The sequence below is a fragment of the Epinephelus moara genome, chromosome 24 (genome assembly GCF_006386435.1).
Source record: "Epinephelus moara isolate mb chromosome 24, YSFRI_EMoa_1.0, whole genome shotgun sequence".
Taxonomy (NCBI): domain Eukaryota; kingdom Metazoa; phylum Chordata; class Actinopteri; order Perciformes; family Serranidae; genus Epinephelus; species Epinephelus moara.
Genome location: NC_065529.1, coordinates 9975554 through 9996011, shown reverse-complemented (window position 1 = coordinate 9996011; position 20458 = coordinate 9975554). Strand labels below are relative to the sequence as shown.

Genomic DNA, 20458 nt, shown 5'->3' with positions numbered 1-20458 from the left:
CTCCTATTTTCATTTTTAAAGATACAGTTATCTGCCCCAACAAAATATGTCACATAAAGCCTTTTTTTGGCGGTGGCACATGTTACAGCAAATGTAAAATGTGCATCATGTTACATATGCTTGAATACTACTAAGCTGCAAAATGCCAGTGTTGTTAACCAGGGCTGTACCAAATGTCATTTTTTACATTGCATTCGAAGCTTGTGCTGGGGTCTTCGCAGCTTACTGCAAGCCTCCAACTTTTTGCATTATACTATGTGGTTGTGTTTGAGAAAAAGACAGAGGATGACAGAGAGATGGGAAGTGGACTATTGTACACAGTATTTCTGTAAGTCATTAACTTATTCACAATGCTGCTTTGTCACTTTTTGACCCATCTGCCTGTGGGTTACAGGTCAACCCACTACTAGTTTTAGTTTCCCAGGGTTTGCAGTACACCCATGAGGTCAGGTCAAAAGTCAGGTAGTAGGAAGGTTGGATTAAAAAAGGCCTGACCCTGTCTTGAGGGTATGACAATTATGTTTCACTAACGTTTACTTAATGGTTGAAATTGCCTAAAAATGATTGTAGCTTATTGATCCAATCAGAAAATTCTTAATGTGTCATTTTCAGAACACTGTAAGTCTGACTTTAGCCTTTGATTTTGTTGTGGAATTAAAGAAAATGCAGCAATGTTTTTGCATTTGCTAGTCCTTTGGTCACTAAAAATCTTCTTTTACCAAATGACTGCACAGTTTTTGAATAACAAGCCTTTTAACCGAATGTTAAAAGTGCACTGAAGTGAAATGAAGTAAGTTCTTATTTAACACCTGTCATATGCACAAGACCAATATGTTAAACCTGGGAGAGAATAAATGATTACAAATAAATAGTCATATAAAAACAATGCTAGTCATTTAATATGCAGTGCAGTTCATAAAACCCCAAATGATCAAATGTTCTGTATCAGCAACTGCTATTTTGCTCTAGCTTTGGTAATTACTAGTTATAGCAGTAACACCTTGGATTTACCTGATTATCACAGTGTATTCAATGAATACATCTAAAAAATGTCCCAAACAATAAATGATGAAAGAATTTCAACACATATGCTCAGTAGCCACTTTATTAGATATGCTTACAATTTCTTGCTATTCAATTTTGCTTAGTTTATGATGTTCAGATCTAGATGACAAATTTGTAAATTTAATTAGATGTTTATTATTTAGGATGCAGTAGAAAATGCTGTACCAGACAACATTATATTGATGAGAGATCCGTGCCAAACAGCCATGACTATCCAGAGAAGGCTGATGTCTCCATGAATGATACCCTCACTAGGTTTGGGTGATATGACAAAATTATCATTCAACATGATATTGGTTGGCCATGATAATTGTTATCATGTGTCCATGATAACAGGAAGATATTTAATTATCAATGCATGTTATGAATTCATCATTTTTGCTTTCTCTACACTTTACTGCATTGTTGTAGCGTACTAGAAAATGACACGCTAGCATACGTTGAATGCTGTAACTAATTTACCATGTAGCATTAGCCCTAACTCCAGCCGGAAAGATGTCTCCTTTTGGCAGGTGCCCTTATTTGGTGATTCTTTGGTATTAAACCAAATGAAAAAAGGAGGGACAAAAAACATGAACAAAGTGCGATAAAAAATTCGGGACTAAAGATGGAAACACCACAAATCTTTGCGCCTAACTGAAAACAGACTCGATCCACAAAGAGTAGCCAGACCAAAACTCCTACCACAATATGCAATCAACCCTCATCATGTGACGAATGCACTGATGGGAGTGAAGAGTGAAAGAGTATGAAGAGTAAAAATCCATGTTAGAAGTCAAGTTGAGGTGGTGGACAAACACAGGACTTTCACCCATGGGATCGGTGTTCATGTCCCGTGTGAAACCAAGTGAACTTTGTGATATTTTAAGATAGGCCATCAACATGTTTTTATCCTTGGCCTAACCTACGTAATTTTACTTTCCTAAACCTAACCTACATAAATTTATATTTAGTATGTAATGTGACAATGCCCAAACATGATCCTTATCCTAAACCTAACTAACATAACTTTACTTTTCTTAACCTAACCGACTAAAATAACATTTAGTATGTAACCTAGGTAAGTTCATTACCTTAAGTATGTAACTTTATATTAAGTATATAACAATGCCTAACTATGTTTTTTGTCTAAACCAAACCTTTCCTAAACCTAACCCATGTAAATTTACCTGAAGTACATAATGATGTCCATCCATTATTCTTGTCCTCAAAACCGACCAACATGACTTTACTTTCCTAAACCTAACCTACATAAATTTCCATGTAACTTTGCTTTCATAAACCTAACCTACGTAAATTTATGTTAAGTACATAATGGGATGATGTCCAACCATGTTTTAACCTATGTTACTTTACTGGCTTAAATTTAACCTATGTACATTTCTGTACGTAACAATGCCCAACCATGTTTGTTTTTCTAAACCTAAACTATGTAACTTTACATAAAGTATGTAATGTGAATGGTCAGATATCATAGGAAGAGTTGTATGAGGATACATTGTAATAATGACCTCACCAGTTGACTGCTGATTTACTGATCTCAGCATGCCCTTGTGCAAAGTAACTCATGCTGCTCTATGGGTATTGCAACAAATGCATCCCCAGTCTGTAGATACTAATGTCTATATGCGTCTCTCTTCAGCTTTTCCATTTTCCTGGATCATTGTCTTTCTTAAAACAATATCATTAGTAGGAGAATTTCAGTATTGCCCAACCACAACCTTCACACAACATACATCACACTCTCACTGTAAATGTTTTAGGCACACTGGCCTCCATCAAGAAAAGTACATACATGGTGTATGTGTTTGTGATCATTATAAATGCATGTTCGTGCCAAACTGTAGCAACACACACACACACACACACACACACACACACACACACACACACACACACACACACACACACACACACTCAGTCTGGTCAGTGCCTATAAATGCTTCACTTTTTTTCTTTCCACCAAATGGAATCAGTTAGCCAACCGACCCTAAACTCTCAGCCTCTTTCTCTCTGTTTCAGTATTTATGAATGTAGCTTGACCCTGTTTTCCTTTCCTTCCCTTCTTTCCTTTTATTTTTTCTTTGAAGAGAAGAGCAGAGAGAATTGGGATGTACGGGTCCCAGTGGTGGCTAGGTCATCTTGTTTGACTGGCCTGCTGTCCCATTGAAGCAGAAACATGATGCTTTCTCTACACTGTCTGCCATTACCATGGTCTGCTTTGGAGAGGAGAGGAGAGGAGAGGAGAGGAGAGGAGAGGAGAGGGGAGGGGAGGGGAGGAGAGGAGGCATTGGAAGGAGGATGTAAGGAGGATGGGAATCGAGAACCGGTTCCTGTTAAGAACTGGTTCCAACTGGTCCAATTCATCGACATCATTAGCCTTTATGCTTAACGATTCCCTTATCGATTCTTTTCAGTACGCCGAATCTATGCTCATCAGTCAGCAGCCCGTTCAACAACAAAGAAGACGTAATGGCGGAGAGACAGAAGCGGTCAAAGCCGTAGCTTCACTTCACGCTGTTGTTAGCCTCCCTGGAGCTGCTAGCTCACTGTGGAGCTTCAGCGCATCCCCGCTCCAGGTGGACGGTGGGTGGGGCGCTGTTGTTGTTAGCCTCCCTGGAGCTGCTAGCCCAGTTTGGAGCTTCGGCGCATCCCCCCTCCAGGTGGACGGCGGGCGGGGCGCTGTTGTTGTTAGCCTCCCTGGAGCTGCTAGCCGACTGCGGAGCTTCGGCGCATCCCCGCTCCAGGTGGACGGCGGGTGGGGCGCTGTTGTTGTTAGCCTCCCTGGAGCTAGTAGCCCACTGTGGAGCTTCGGCGCATCCCCGCTCCTGTTGTCGGATTTCATGGGAACACCAAGGATGGTAAGATGAGGGCAGTTGAGTTGATTTGCAAGCTATTTGTTGTTATAATATGCTGGGCTAGCTGCGTTAGCTGCCTCACCTGAGTTAGCTGCACTAAGTTAGCTGCGTGGTGTTGACACACTCAGGCTGGGGATGCTTTTTTTCAAATCTTTCTCATCATCTTTCTAAACTAGACCATGGCTTTAAGGTTCATAATAAAACGTTCTGAAAGCAGATGTATTGGATTACAAACAACAGGAGGCGATAGCATTAATTCACAGGAGGAATCGATAAAGAATCGGATCGATAAGCAGAATCGATAATGGCATTGATATCGATAAAATCCTATCAATTCCCATCCCTACTGGGCGGTATGGCCTAAAATCAGTATCATGGGATTATTTGGGGGGGGATGTGATGACGGTATGATATCGCGGTATCGTCTTCTCTCTTTTTTTTACACCTTAAATAAAACAATTTAAAAAGCCATACAAGTCTAGGATGGAAACTATTTATCGTCAGAAGTAAAACGGTTGCTAATCCATCTATTATTGTGTATAAAACATTATGTATAAACTTAGAGGGAAGAGGGAGGGCCGGTGGCTCCCCGGCCCCCTTCTCCCGCGGGCCTGGGTTTGGGGCGGTCGGCCAGGCCACCTCCATCACGTAGCAAGGGAGGTGCGTGAGGCAGGCAGGCCGGCCGCCGGGCCGCATTCTGTCGCTGCAGCCAGAGCACTGCGGTATGAAGGTAACCACAAAAGCAGTACTGCAGCTCATGTTTACTGTGGTAAGTTACTGTCACTGCGAATACCGCCCAGTCATACTTGGGCCTACCTTATTTGAAGAGAAGCTCACATCGACAGCCTGTCTGGGATGCAAACAGGTTAATCACCAAGTCATTTAAGTCTGATGATTTTGTGGATGAGGTCCCGCTCGATAGACAGCATTTAAAATAATCCACCTCGTTCAGCATGATGCTAACGCAATTCACAAGACTCAACGCTCACTCTCCCACTACAGTAACAGCAGGCAGGCCCTCACTGTACTTCCACGCACGGTCATTGGCCAAAAGTCAGTGGCCTGGGCTGAATTAATTTAGCCCAACTGGACAGTAAATCAAGATGGCTTGTCACGACACCTGTCACTCACGATGTGACAACAATGATTGGAAGCTGATTCTAGGAGTATGGGCTGTAAAAAATCAGCCCATTTTGATAAATCCCGCGTTTTTGTGACTATTTTAGCGCTGTTGCTGCTAGCCTATAGGTTCCACCAAAAACAATCAGTTCTAAGGTTCAATAACTAATATTTTAATATTTTCTTTAACTTAATAATTTTCTCGTATTTATTGTAAAAGATAGGCAGGGCTTAGCCCTGCTAGTCCATTTGTACCAGCAGTCTCTGTACAGAAAGTGTGTCCAAACTTTTGACTGGTACTGTATATATATATATATATATATATATGTATATATATACATATATACATATATAGAGTGTATGTATTTTCCATATCTTTAACTGTTCGGAACCATAATCAAGTATTTTTCTTCAACTCGTCAAATACCGGCTCCTGGGCAGTGGCTCTAGGTATCAGATACCTATGTACTGAAGTGCCCTTTAGCGTCGGTATGAGACTCACCAGGGACCATCATTTTGTGACTCTCTGGGCATCTGTCATAGCAAAAAGAGCGAAAAATTCACAAATAGAACAGGAGGTCAAAACACACTTAGGACTCAGGACTTTGACTCAGGAGAACACTGTTCATGTCCTGTATAAAACCAAAAGTCTTATTTTAATAACATCTAGTGATGTATGTCACGTGACGTTACGTTAGTAACAACTGACTTATTGTAAGTCAAATCATGACATTTTTTCTAAACCTAAACATGTACTATCGTTTCCTAAACCAAAGGAAGTAAAGCTACAAACAAAGTAAACCTATGGTGGAAGTTTAAATTTGGGAAACTGTATGCATTAAGTCCAAAACTCACACTAAATCGGTACGTAAAGTGTCAGAGAGCCTGTTTACACCTGGTATTAACATGCATTTCGGGGCTCCAAACACAAGTGGAATGCTGAGACACATCGCTGTTCACACCTGTGTCTAACGTGCTTCTCCAGCTGACCACTAGTATTCCGATTTTGTCACTACGTCACTTACACTTTAAGTCAAAGGGCTTAATGCACAGTTATTATGTCAACACTCTTGCTAGCTACCTAATAGCATGTCACTATAGTGGTTGAGTCTGTGTAGCTGGAGATATTGCTGTCTGCAGAATTCAACACATCTCCTCCCACAGGGTAAGACGATGGGCGGTCATGTAACACCTCGTCCAACTCATTGTAAAATGGGCAGGTTATAGAGCTTTTAGTGAGATGTCACAAAAACAACCACCATGCCCTTCACTGATATAATCCTTGTCAGGGATGCATCAGGATGCATTAGTGTTTACACTACAAGAGATAATTTGCTAAATGAGTCCCAGACCATCTTGGCAAATGGTTTGAGTAGTCAAAACGTAATGTGCTTGATGGTCGTTTATACTTGCACTCATACATGTCAACTTGTGATAGGATCATCAAAGATGCATGCTGTCTGTGGCCGTCGGCCCTTATAAGTCTGACTCCAACCCCCTTCACTGTGGTGTTCCTCAAGGCTCCGTTTTGGCCCCTCTCCTGTTCACCCTGTACATGCTCCCCCTCAGTCACATCATCAGTAAGTTCCCAGGCATCTTCCATCACTGTTATGCAGATGACATTCAGCTCCATTTCTCATTCAAACCAGAAAACATGCACAGTCTCAGCACTCTCCTTGAGTGCCTGGCGGCCATTGAGAGCTGGATGGCCAACAACCTCCTGCAATTAAATGCTGCGAAGACAGAGGTCCTAGTCATTGCCTCTGACAGTGTCACTGCCAGGGTACAAGAACATCTGGGGCCCCTCAAGAACAACGTCCACGCAAATATAAAGAATCTTGGTGTTCAATTCGACCAGTCAATGCACCTAGAGAAACATGTGAAGTCTCTGTGTCGCAATTGTTTTTACCATCTGAGAAACATTGCTAAACTGTCCATTGTGTCTCACTCAGAACTAGAAATGTCAATCCATGCCTTTATATCATCCAGGCTCGACTACTGTAATTCACTGTTCACATGTCTCAATCAGTCATCCATCGACCGCCTTCAACTTGTACAGAATGCAGCTGCCAGATTACTTACTAGGTCAAAAAAGTCTTGCCATATTACACCCATACTCGCCTCCTTGCACTGGCTACCCATCCCGTTCAGAATCCAGTACAAGGTGCTGCTGCTCACTTTCAAAGCCATTCACGGCCAAGCCCCCAGTTACATCTGCGACCTCATTCACCACCACACCCCCAGCCGGTCCTTGAGATCATCTGACCTTGGCCTCCTGTCAGTGCCTCGGACCTGGCTAAAAACAAAGGGGGACCGGTCCTTTGGGGCAGTGGCCCCTAGGCTTTGGAATGCACTCCCCCTGGGTCTGAGATCTGTCCTGTCAGTAAATAGTTTCAAGGGTCAGTTAAAGACTCACCTGTACAGACTAGCTTTTGAGTGTTAGGCCGTATCCATTGTTTTATTTGCCGCTTTCTGTTGTTCTCTCAGCTTGTCTACCTCATTTCCTCTGGCTTTGCAGTGCCATGTGATCATGTCCTATTGTTATTTTTTATCTATTTATGTATTTTATGCTTCTACATGCACTGACCTTGCATTGCCATATGCCTGTGTGTATGTTTTTTCTAGAATTTTCAGTTGCACGTTTATTGTGACCTATTGAACTGTGGTCTTATTGTTTGCATTGTTAAGCACTCTGTGTACGCGTACTATGAAGGGTGCTATATAAATAAAAGTTTACTTACTTACTTACTTAGCAGGTGTAAACAGGCTCATAGTTTAATGTGTAGGGCCACTGAACAAACGTGACAAGTTGGGAGTAAGAATGTGTTATTTAGATGTCTCACCCTAACTGTACCTTAACCATTTGGCAACTATTTGTCATAACCACAACCTTTCCCAACCCATAACCATAGTGTAGTTACAATACACAGGTATTGCGGAAAGTAAGGATGTTGATGTAAAAAAATGTCATCATCAACCATGATTTAGGGTGTAACAGAATCATGAAATTTTGTTTGCTCTACCCATGCTAACATGCTGTACCCGACTCATAATTATGTTGGTTAAATCAGAATCTGATGTTTAATATGAATATTAGATGGTTTTTTTTTTCCATATAAAGTTTTAAAATTCAAACAGGCTCAGCAGGACATTCAGTGTGACAGCTGCATTCATGTCATATAGGAAACAAGATAATATTATCTCAGAGCCTTATGGTGAAAGGTTTCTCATCCTCTGTGCCACTGCATCATGTACGCAGCTGTGTAAACCAAAGAGTAGAATGAAAGTCAAAAGTGCTCACTCTGCAACAGTATTTGTGGACCAATTTTTTTTTCAAATTTTTTTGCTCAAGGATACTTCGACATGCAGGCTGGAGGAGCCAGGGATTGAACCACTGATCTTCCAATTGGTGGATGACCCACTCTACCTCTGAGCCACAGCCCCACCCAATAATGTATTTTTATGCACATAAATGAGGCCCAATGCATGTGGGTAACACTTTATGTGATGTTTTTGGTGGGTGTGGCTCAGGAGGTAGAGCTAGATCAGAGGTTTGATCCCCTGATCCTGAACCCCAAATTGCTCCTGATGGCTCTGTTATTTAGGTGTGAGCGCGTGAGCTGGTGGCACCTTGTATGGTGGTCTTGGCCACCAGGGTGTGAATGTGTGTGTGTGTGAATGTGGTTTTGTAGAGTAAAGATGCCTTGAATGGTTGAATACTAGAGAGGTGGTCTATAAATATTAAGTCCATTACTGTTTCCATTTATTCACAAGAAAAGTCCACAGGGCAGCTTTAAGGTGTTGTTCAGGGTTTCACTTCCTGTGATACAAAAACACTGTGGTTGAGTCCACCCAGTCCACAGTTTTCTTTAAATAAAGAGATCATTTTGTATTCAATAAATAAGTAAACTTTCTGCATCAAGACACTGGGAAGAGATTCAGATTAGAGTCTTTGATGATATTTTTTTACAGTAGATTTTTTTATATCTCACTCATTCAATGACTTAATTTCAATTATTATTTAAATTGGAATTTTCCCCCACAGTACCCTATTATTGTTCTGCAGCAACACCAATTTCCTTGCAGTCACAATCAAAGTTTAATCTTTTGTTGTACTACTCTCATTCATATTTCATGCATACAGAGTTTGATGTCTCTTGCAAAATATAATTGTACATTTTATGAATATTTATGCATTTAGAATTTTTTTATTCTATAGTTATTTTAGCTTTTGTGTAGATGCTAGTCATTAGATTTACTAAAAAAATTGCAAGCTGTACTGCAGTGCTGCACCTATGATTATGTGCATCCATGATGTGTGCTGTGCCTTGAAATGTAACTTAGGCATTGTTTGTTTGTCTTCTCAGTGGTGGTGTTGTACGTGCAAGGCCTAGGCACCAAGGAGTGGAGAGAGGTGAGTAACATGTCATTAAATGTTCACTTTAACTTCTTAAACTTCAGATGAAATGGTTGTTTTGTTTTCAAATGCAGAATTCATGTATTCAACTCGTCAGTTTTTAAAGATTAAAGTGATGACTGGGTTGATCAGACAGTTTATGCATCGCTTGGCAACCCACGAAAAGTAAGGTGGTCCTGACATCTGTAGATGGACTTAGACAGGTATGCTGCCCTCTATGATACAGTACATGGCTAAATTCCATCAACAGTGAACACAGTCACCCGTTGTTTGTCCTGTTGTTTGTGGTGGTATTCATGGGTATGTGATATTGGTACTATTAGCACTCAAGGTAGTAGTACTGAGCAGTGGCATATAGTAGAGTTTTTTGAAGGGATGGTTGTGTCTATATATTGATGGCTTTTTAAAATTGTATTTGATGTTGGTTATTTTCACCCTTCTAAAAATGATAACAATTTCACTATGTTTTACACAGTTTCAATTTAGTGTTAAGTCAGATGAGCCTCTCTTGAAATGTTTTTAAAACCGTAACATATTCTCAATGAACAGTTTGTATAACATCCAAAATGTTCACACCACATGCATGACGTTATGTTCTTAACGTACAATTACCTAATGATGTAAAATTATGGAGGTTAGGTGTAGGCAAGTTACTGAGGTTAGGTTTAGGAAAAGAAATATGGTGGGGACATACTTTAAAATGATTCAAAAGTCAAGCAAATCCAAACACAACGGAAGGTCCTGGGGGAGAGTCTGCAATTTTGTGACCCATTCACCACCCCAACCTGCCTCCCTGGGGGTCGTACGCATGCTGTCTTTAATCGCTTGGTAAAATGTGAGGTCAGGTGCTGGGTGCTACTCTTGTGCCTTTTCTATGCCAGCTTTCAAGAGCATTGTGGCAGGTTGCATTTAAGGTTACTAAATGTGGTTTGTGTGTAGGCCAATTGGCTGTGGGACAGATGTTAAACTCTGGCAGCCCTGCACTAAAATGATCAACTTTTCTCCATATTTATCACAGAGTGATATTTACGGATGAAGGGAAAGACATCTGCTGCCTGTGATTGGTTGAGTCATCTTCACATGACATGCGGTTCATGCTGCTGTGTTCCAATAGTTGACCTCAGTTTATTTGGGGGTGCAGCCGTTGCAACCTGAAAAATAGGCGCTTAGGAATGCTTGCATCGCTCTGGCGTTTGAGCACGCCTGCTGCGCGTCTACATTGAAAACAATGAATTTGAGGGTGCAAAAAATACGTCATGTGTACTGCCCCTTACAGGACCGCTCGGGACTGCTTCCTTATTTACTCCTGTCGGCGCATTGGTTACTTGATTGCAGCCTTTCAAAATACATGGGTTACTTGGGTGCATTACTTTTTGTAGGAAAATGTACAGTTTTTGAGAACAGCTCGAAAGCCTACAGCCACAATGTTGCATTTACAGTATGTTATATCAGATATGTGTAAAATACAAACTGCTTACTGGAAAAACCTTCACATTTCCATCTCCCAGTGGTGATTATAATCAGGATATAAAGAAATATTTTTCAAGCTGCAACAATATCTGCCATCAGGACTGTGCATAAACAGTAAACAAATGTGCTACTCCAGCAGTGCCTGCAATCTGAAAATTTGAATGTCAAAATTAACACTTATACAGTGCAATCACAGTAATACACTCAACTCAAGTGAGAAATGCATTCTGTAGTTCATTTCAGTTTATTTCACAAACTGTACTTTTAAATTGTGGCATCCACAGAAGACCTGGGTCGATTTCTGGTTTTGCTGGTCCGGCTGAGTTTACGAGGTTAAACCAGTTTGATTTTATGCAAACTGGCTGACCCGGCATTTGTCATTATGACACATTTTGGCAAATTAAAAAGTAACGTACACCACCAACCCGTGCTGACAGCGTCATGACGCTAAATCCATCTCATATAGCATAAGCAATAAGAAATATGACAATGTAATTAACACTGTATTATATTTGTTTATAAATGGACTAGTGAAGCCATTTGTGTCTGGCAGGCCATGAGCTAAGCACAGCAATGTGAAGGATATCAAATTTCAGGGATGTCACGTGGCAGAGTTAGTCTCTATAGAAAACTCAAACTGCACCAATATGGCAGTATTTATATACGATGAACTGAACTTTTATCGAACACCAATTTTCTTTTTATTCCTGTCACTCACTTTGAAAGTGTCACATTGGATGAGGAATGGCTCATTCATGAAGTTGAAATGAAGAATACGGGTACCTTCTTATTTCACTACAAAAACCAAAAATAAAGTGGCAGCTGGCTGGAGGGAGATTGCTAGGGAGCTGGTACAGCTAGTACGAAGTACTTGCTGTTGGCTAATTGTTCGTCATCCATCTATCCTTCCATTTTCATCCACTTGTCCATGGCCCAGAAAACCTTTAAGGGGAGGCACCCAGGAAGACCCTGATCAGATGCCCGAACCACCTCAATTTTCCCCTTTTGTTGCAAAGGAGCAGCAGCTCTACTTCAAGCTCGCTCTGGATGTCTAAGCTCCTCACCCTATCTCTAAGGCTGAACCCAGCAATCCTACAGAGGAAACTATTTCAGCCACTTGTATCTGTCATCTTATTCTTGTGGTCACTCCCTATAGCTCATGACCGTAGGTGAGGGTTGGGAAGTAGATAGGCTGGTAAATTGAAAGCTTTGCCTTCTGGCTCAGCTCCCTCTTTACCACAACAGTCCGACACAGCACCCGTATCACTGCGGACACCATGCTACTGCCTATCTATCTTACGCTCCATTTTACCCTTACTCAAAAACAAGACTCCGGGATACTTGAACTCTCTCACTTGAGGCAGCAACTCTCTCCCAACCCAGAGAGAGCAATCCACTGTTTTCCGGCAGAGAACCATGACCTCAGACTTGGAGGAGCTGACTCTCATTCCGACCTCCTCACAAGTGGCTACAAACCACCCTAGTGTTTGCTGGAGGTCACCTGGGGCAGCTGTGGCTCAGAGGTAGAGCGGGTCGTCCACCAATCGGAAGATCAGTTTGATCCCCGGGTCCTCCCATCTGCATGCGCAAGTCTCCTTGAGCAAGATACTGAACCCCAAATTGCTCCTGATGATGCTTCCATTGGTGTGTGAGTGACTAAAAAAAAAGCTGAGTAGCAGGTGGCACCTTGGATGGTAGTCTTGGCCACCAGTGTATGAATGTGTGTGTGAATGGGTGAATGTGACTCATAGTGTAAAAAACGCTTTGAGTGGTCGGATGACTAGAGAGGCTCTATACAAATGCAGGTCCATCTACCATTTACCTTGTGATGAAGCCAATGGAACCACATGAAAGATCGATAACACACAATACTCTGTTACAAAAGGGCACATTTGGCGGGCTGGGGGGTTTATATGTTGCTACGTCATCATACAGAAACCTATGTCAGGTCATAAGGGAAAATGTTTTTAAGATGGCTTGGGAAAAAAGCATTTTGATGCTAAATCATACATACTTCTACCAAAATTTGGATGTTGGGATTTGAATACATAAGGAACACTACTGGGAAGATACACAATAATATAAAGACCTTAATAATAATGATGATAATAATAACAATAATGACAATAAACCCACCCTTGGAATGCTTTGGCATTTGGCTGAGTGTGTATTAGAAAGCAGAGGAAGCAGAGGAACACCGAAGTCACTGATAAAACTATAAACTACAGTATAAACTAAACTATAAACTTGCCACTGTAGAAAATGGCAATAAAATCTTCAAAAACAAGGCCAAGGTTGAAAATAACAGCAATTCTTTAAAAGGTATCTGTCATTCTCGGCACATTTGAGACAACCCAAACAAACCAACATGTAAAAAATGGCCTGTGCTTTCCTCCAGTAAGGTCAGAATTGTAGAGAGTCTAAGCAGGCGTTGACTAAAATGTCCTGTGATGGTCATACTGATCAGAGTGTTTTATAGCAAACAGAAAGTAATAAAAACTAAGCCCTTCTATGAGGCCTGAGCAGCCAAATATAGGAATTCATAAATTGGAAAACCATCTGAGATGCTTTGGGACGGTCGGCCTGGAACACTGCGGCTGTGTAAACATATAGAATACCTCATCTCTCTCTCTCTCTGCTCTCTGTTTCAGTGTCTCTCACACTCTCTTGCAGTAATTTGTGCTTTGTGCTATCAAAGAAAATCAGTCTCACCTCAGTGGGGATCCAAACACATACACATAGATCTCAGTGAGCCTCAATCAGTCTCACAGGGAGAGAATGCTTTCAGCAGAGTTGTATGCACACACACCCAGCACACTTGCATGCAGACACACACTGTAAAGAGGTGGTTGATGCACCCATGGAGCAGTATGGATCAGTTTGCAGGTGTATGGCTCTGCTGCATGTCACTGTAATCACAGCTGTTTGATGCTTACCAGCAGCCAGTGTCACAAACAAACGGGAACAGTGAGTTGTTTTTAACATGTAAAAGTGTGATTGGGCTGCAGCTCAACCCGATTGCATTATGTTACTTTTGTATCTTATTTTGTAGCAGATATATTTTATGTTTTTCAACAACACTGTGGTGAAGGTGTTGTTAGCTTTAGGCACAAAACCAAGAAACATTCACATATAGTGGCACAAAAGCTCCTGGAAATGCCGCGACATGTCGGTCAAAAAAACCCAGGCTTGGTGCCAAAAAATGCAGCTGGAGAATGCTGCAGCATGCCGCTAAAACACCCAGGGGGGTATTCCATCAAGCAGGCTAAAGGCAAATCCAGGCTTAAATGGCCAAGTCTGGCTAATGTGAGCCAGAGTTCTGTTCCATCAAAGTGGCTTTGATGGATTAGCCTCACATCGGTAACCATGGAAACTATGGTTCTGGCTAAGCCTGATACATCGAGCTAAACTCTGGTTTCCGTTCCATCAACCTGAACCACAACTCCATCAAGGTGGTTAACCTGAATCCCAGCCTAGTAACCATGGTAACTTATGCTGCCAGGCAATCCTGGTCTGTAGCAGGATTAAGGTGAGGATTAGCTCCATCTATGATCAAAAAATGTTCAATAGACAAGAACAGACACCTAAAAGACAGTTCTGCCAGTGCTTTTACACACTCACAACTGTCATGTAATGATAAAATAATATGTAGATCATACAATATATAACATAATTAATCAAAAAACATTAACTATTAAAAAACACATTAAAATGTAATAAAAATAAGATAATTAAAAAAACACAACAGTAAAGCCAAAATCAAACTAATAAAAACAAAACTATAATAAAATGAAACTGAGGCATTAAACAAAAAGATTGTACATGAATATGTGATTGCCCTCCCATCCCCACCCCACTCTGTTCCCAATTGGCTAGTGAAGTCACAGCCAATTAAGGTCAACTGACAACAGCCATATAAAGAATGCATCCAAGAGAAGGAGATGGACACACCCAGAGAGACACAGAGACAGGGCAAGAGAGAGTAAATTAGGAAATAATGGCATGCCCCTTCATCAAGGATCCTGTTGATGAGGAGGCCCACATTGTCCAGAGGGCTTTCCAACCACCACCAGCCCCAAGGGTCTTCCAGGACAGGACCAACCCATTGATACAGATGGGCTCCTATCTGTGGGAGAGGTACCGGTTCAGCAGGCAAAGCATAGTGTATCTATGCAGTTTGCTGGAACCACACATTATAAAGGTCACACCGCAGCCCGTCTCTGACCACTGTGCAGTCAGTCTGTATTGCACTGAGGTTCTTTGCTAGCAGTACATTCCTATATAGTGTTGGTGATATTGAGAGGCTAAGTAAGGCAACTGTTTGCAGAGAGGTAAAAACGGTGAGGGATGAAAATGGGACGCACACCGTTGTGGTTTGTCTGTTCCTCATCCTATAGCACATTCCATACATTTAAGGGAATTTTCCTTATTTTGATATGATAAGGGATAGAGCTTACAATTGATGAGAAATAGATAACTGATTCACTATCACCTGTATAGTTTTCCTCATCTCCACTGAATTGATGGATTTGCTAAATGGAATTTTCTTCAATCAGTAGATAAATGTAATGTGATTATTTCCTATAAACTGATCATTTCGGAAATGTCATAATCTACAATCAGTTACGTGATAAATGTGATGATTCACATAAAATAGTTTGATTAAATGCATCATCTGAAATGTACATAGGAATCAGTAGATAAATGTGATAAATAGTCTATCACTAATATTGATTTACACATGTGAATTTCATTAGGCATACTTGAATTGTTAGATTTAATAGGTGTTCTTATCTACATATATTTTGTCCCTTTGATGCGGGATTTATATAACATGATATTATGCTGAAATGCTGAATTTTCTTTGTCACTTACGCATTTAGCCTGTCGGCAATATTCTGCCACGCCAACTCCCTTGCTTTATTAATCGCTGCAGTATTGGCTTTTTCTTAATTATGTCCTTATAGTCCTCATACACTTCCATAAGGAGTGTTTGCTCCACTGCAGAAAAAGCCTCCACTTGCTCCTTTCCTTTGCTTTTTTGAAATTTTGCAACATTTTAGACACTCAACTAGTGTGGGCTTTTTATTTTCCCTGGGCGCGTGCATGAGTTGAAGCTTAACAGGTGAGACTTGAATTAGCATCAATTAGAGCCAGCTGATTTCACTTGATGGAATGGGTTGGGAGTTGACGTTTAGTAAAACTTCAAGATTAGTCTGGATATTCTTAGCTACGTTGATGGAATACCCCTCAGGTTTGGTGCCCCAAACATCAGTGGAAACACCTCAAGGTGTCCCCAGAAAACAACCAGTGTTTGTTAGTCTCGAACAGTGGTCTGCAGCTTGGCAGGCTTCACGTCTAGGTGTCACACCATCCACCATCCCCTCCACCTCCTGATGACAAAGTCAGCTCATAAACTAAATCACTTTAGAAATGTTGATATCATATGTTTACAACATACAAATGTGACATGCTACTTACTGTTAATCTCCATGTTCATGTTCCCAAAAATTCAAAATGATATATAAAGAAGAGTGCTTCCTTTGATAAAATAAATTACTTTTTGTAATTTGTTAAAAGCAGCAGGTCAATCAATGTTAAAGATTAACAAGTGATGACTTAGAAAACTAATGTCCTTTAAATGCTTATCTTCATCTTTCTTTTTTTTTTTATCTTTCTTGTTCAGCTTGAAGACAATTTTTAAAAGAAATGACAAGATAAAGGACATGTTGGCTGATAGATCAGTAAGACAGATGGTATTTGACAAAACAAACAAAAACAAAATGTTTTTAATGCAATTTAAACATCCTTCATACATTCCTGCTTATCCTGTGTAAGGTCAGAGGCTAATTTAAATATACTGAAGATAAAAGTTGGCCACACATGTTAAAAACAGGCCGAATTACATAATTGCAAAGTACTGTGTATATTCACTGAGTTATTCATGAATGTATTTTTTTTAGTCAATACAACCTAGACAACTCCTCTGCACAAAACCCATAATTACAACAGTGTCAAATGACAGGTAAGTCAGAAACACTTGTGCTAAAGAAATGACCATTGAGAGAAAATAGTTATATAGTCCACATTGTCAGGAAAAGGCTTAACTTAACTTAAAGGCAATGCCCTCAATGTCAATTTTTCCAACATGTAAAATGGTATTAAATATGGATATTGTTCAAAGTATTGTATAGAAGTTAGAAATTCCAGTATCTTGACAACACTACGTGACAGAGGATTCATATCACAGTCTGCCAGTGCTGCTGCTGTTTTTAATCTAAAGCCTTCATGTGTAAACGCACACAGCATCTCTCTTAATGTGACACACAGCAGCAGCGGACAGCAGCTCTGCAGCTCTGCACCCTATGTTTACACTTTAGAGAATGTCATTAATATTTTCCTCATTAATGATGTATTATTTCACCCACCCGCAACCCATCCACCATTAATCACAATGTTGTTGTTGCCGTATGAGAGCTGCAAGGATGATTGTGTAAACAGCCTGTTGGCTGGTATTTAAAAATGTGTGCGGGAGACTTGTGTAAAGTAAAGTGTGTAAAGTAAAAAAACATGAATCAATCTCTCCTCTCTTGCTCACTCACTTGCTTGCGTATGTATGTGCATATGAAAGAGAATGCAGTCGGCACCTCTGCACAGTTCCATTATGTTTCAGAGTGGACATTTGTAGGTAGTATACTGTATATAATATACATACATACATATGTATATGTATACATATACATACAATATATGTATATATACATATATATACATATATATATATATATATATATGTATATATTCAAACCTGCATGTAATTTAAAGTCATCAGTTAACCTAAACTCCATATCTTTGGACTGTGGGAGGAGGAAGCTGGAGAGCCTGGAGAAAACCCACGCTGACAGAGGGAAAATATGTAAACTCCCCAGCTGGCCAGTGGGTTATAACAGCCCTTTTGCTGTGAGGTGACAGTGTGAACCGCTCTGTGTAGTTTATGAATTTGTGTATGTAATACCTAGTCATTATTACAGCCTCTCTAATCCTATTTCACTATGCATCATTAGGGCCCGAGCACCAAGCGGTGCGAGGACCCTATTGAAATGCAAGGAATTATTCTTTTTTTTCTTCCTCCAAATTAATTGCCTTTTTGGGAGGCTTAACATACTCAAAAACCCATGAAACTTTTTGAAACAGATATATGATATCTGGCGAAAAATTTGATATTTTCAGGGCCTTGTGCTCGGGTACCAAAAAATGGCTCTGTAGCGCCCCCTACAAAGTTTTGAAAAAAACAAAACAAAAACAAAAAACAGCCCCTGAAGCTGCTTTCACCTTCGTGTATGAAACTTGGTGGGCATATGCAACATCCCAAGACGTACAAAGAAAGCGTCTGGGACCCATACTCTAAACCCAACAGGATGTGTGCCATTTTAAATTTACTGTGCGGTTTTGGTGCATTTTTGCCCATTTCCAGGGGTCATAAGTTAACGAACTAGTCCTAGAGATTTTATCCGATCGACTTCAAACCTTGGTCTGTCCCGCCGAAAGACCTTGAAGAAGAAAAGTTATAACAGGCTTGAGTTTTCGTCAAACCGCGGGACCTTGGCAAGGCGTTAAACTTCCATGTGTTGCCATGCAACAGGAAGTGGTTTGTAACTCCAGCATACATGGTCCAATCTTCCCCAAAGTTTACAGGATTGATGACAGTCCTGCCCTGAACAGGTCTATATTCAGTGAGGAGTACAGTGCCTCCTAGCAGCAACAGGAAGTACGTCTTTTCAGACACTTATTTTCTGAATTACCTGACATTTACAAGCTGTGGTCTATATTTCATGTGTAAGAACATGACATATCATTAGTGCCTTCTCCAACTCCCTCTAGTGGAAAGAGGAAATGGTACAAAATGTGAAATAGTCTTTCCAGCACTGTATGAAGTATGTGCCATCTCAGTCCTGCATGAAGTGTCGCTTCAGCCGAGGGCTCGTTCATTGCTGCTTGCAGCTTTAATTTTTATTGTTCTTTATATCAAAATTGAAAATCGGATTGCGTCTAAATCCCAGGATTTACCATTTTCAGCGTGACTGACAGTGATTGACTAAAACAAGTTGCAGGTGTGCTCATAGAGGACACCTTTTTAAACTTCAGAGTGAGTTGTTAGGAAAATATTAGGTTGCTCGGAGCGATAGAGCAGTAATCCTATCACAGATTTAGAAACTGTGCAGGATAAACTCTCAAGCCTCCAACTAAGCACAGACATCACAGTTGAAATACATCTTAAAATGCCTCTTGCCTCTGTGAGAAGATAAAAGTTTATCTGGGAGCATCCTGAATTCTATTTCCCCTGCCTCTCTATCTTAGCAGTGGGCCAAAGCTTTTCTCCTTTTGCCGTGGAACTTCCGGGGCCTTTTGCTGTAGATTACAGCAGCAACAGAGGCACGTTTGGCTGTGAATGTATTTTCCGCTGCTCTTTATTTTTATAAATCTGAGCTGATTGAAGAGCAGAGGAGCTTTCTTTAAGCCTGGGTTGCCAGCTTGGAGCGCAGCCACAGTTGGAGATCTTCCATATGGTTCCAGGTCCCAGTTTACTGCCCACTTCATCCTCTTACAGTCTCCTTGGACAGTAGTGTAGCTGTCTCTCAATAAGCAAAGGAAACAAGCACCCTCCCTGCAACACGCATATTGTCACCAGCTTGTAGTGTGTGGGCCGTCTGAACACATTGGCAGTTTTGGCTCGAGGCACTTTTTGATGCAATTAGCAGAAATCTAATTCTCACACTAATGCAGAGAAAAAAATAATTACAGTTCTGCCAAAAACAAACTATCTTGTGGGTGACAGCGAAGAAACGGCACAGAAAACTTACTGAACAAAAGGAGAAGCTGTCTAAAACAGCTTATTAAAAGATACTTCTTGTCAGTGTGCATGTTTGTGTGTGAGAGAGAGACAGGGAGACAGCTCATGCTCCATTATATGAAACCAATCTTCTATTCTAACTCTTGTCTCTGTCGGTGTTGGGCTTGTTACTCAAAACACAGCACTCCTTTCTCTTGACTCTTTTCAGAAATAGTTCTACTTATTAGTATGTGGCAGCAGTTTTTTCTTAGAATACTGTCCACCTTCAAAATTGGCCGTTTTCAACTTCTCACACTCTATTCTACTGTAATTCTAACTTTTGGCGGGTTATAAGGAAAGATGCAATGTCAGATTGGTTGTAGATTGTGTTTAGTTAGTGTTAAAGAAACAGTATCTCCTGCTCTACTTGTAAGCACAGAGCTGGCCTGAAGCATTATGCAAACTAAGCAGCTGCTTAGGGCAGGATGTTCTCATTCACATGATAGCAGAGTTGGGTACAACAAAGTAACGCATTAGAGTACTTTGATTACTTTTTGCAGTAACGAGTAACCTAACGTGTTAGTTTGCTGTTTGAGTAATCAAATACTTAAGTACATTTTCAAACAAGACATCAGTTACTTCCGTTACTTTTAGAACGCTGGTCCTTCAGCTCCGAAACAGCAACGGCTGTCGTTTGGT

The 20458-nt window shown here is 40.7% G+C and overlaps 1 protein-coding gene across 1 annotated transcript in view; it reads left to right on the top strand.

The window, feature by feature from the left end:
• Positions 1-20458, top strand: part of LOC126385360 (copine-9-like) — a 329179-nt gene that overhangs the window by 45881 nt on the left and 262840 nt on the right. The window contains exon 3 of the mRNA XM_050036928.1: positions 9410-9456. Within this exon, the coding sequence (XP_049892885.1) occupies positions 9410-9456 (47 nt within the window). The remainder of the gene's footprint in view (positions 1-9409; positions 9457-20458) is intronic.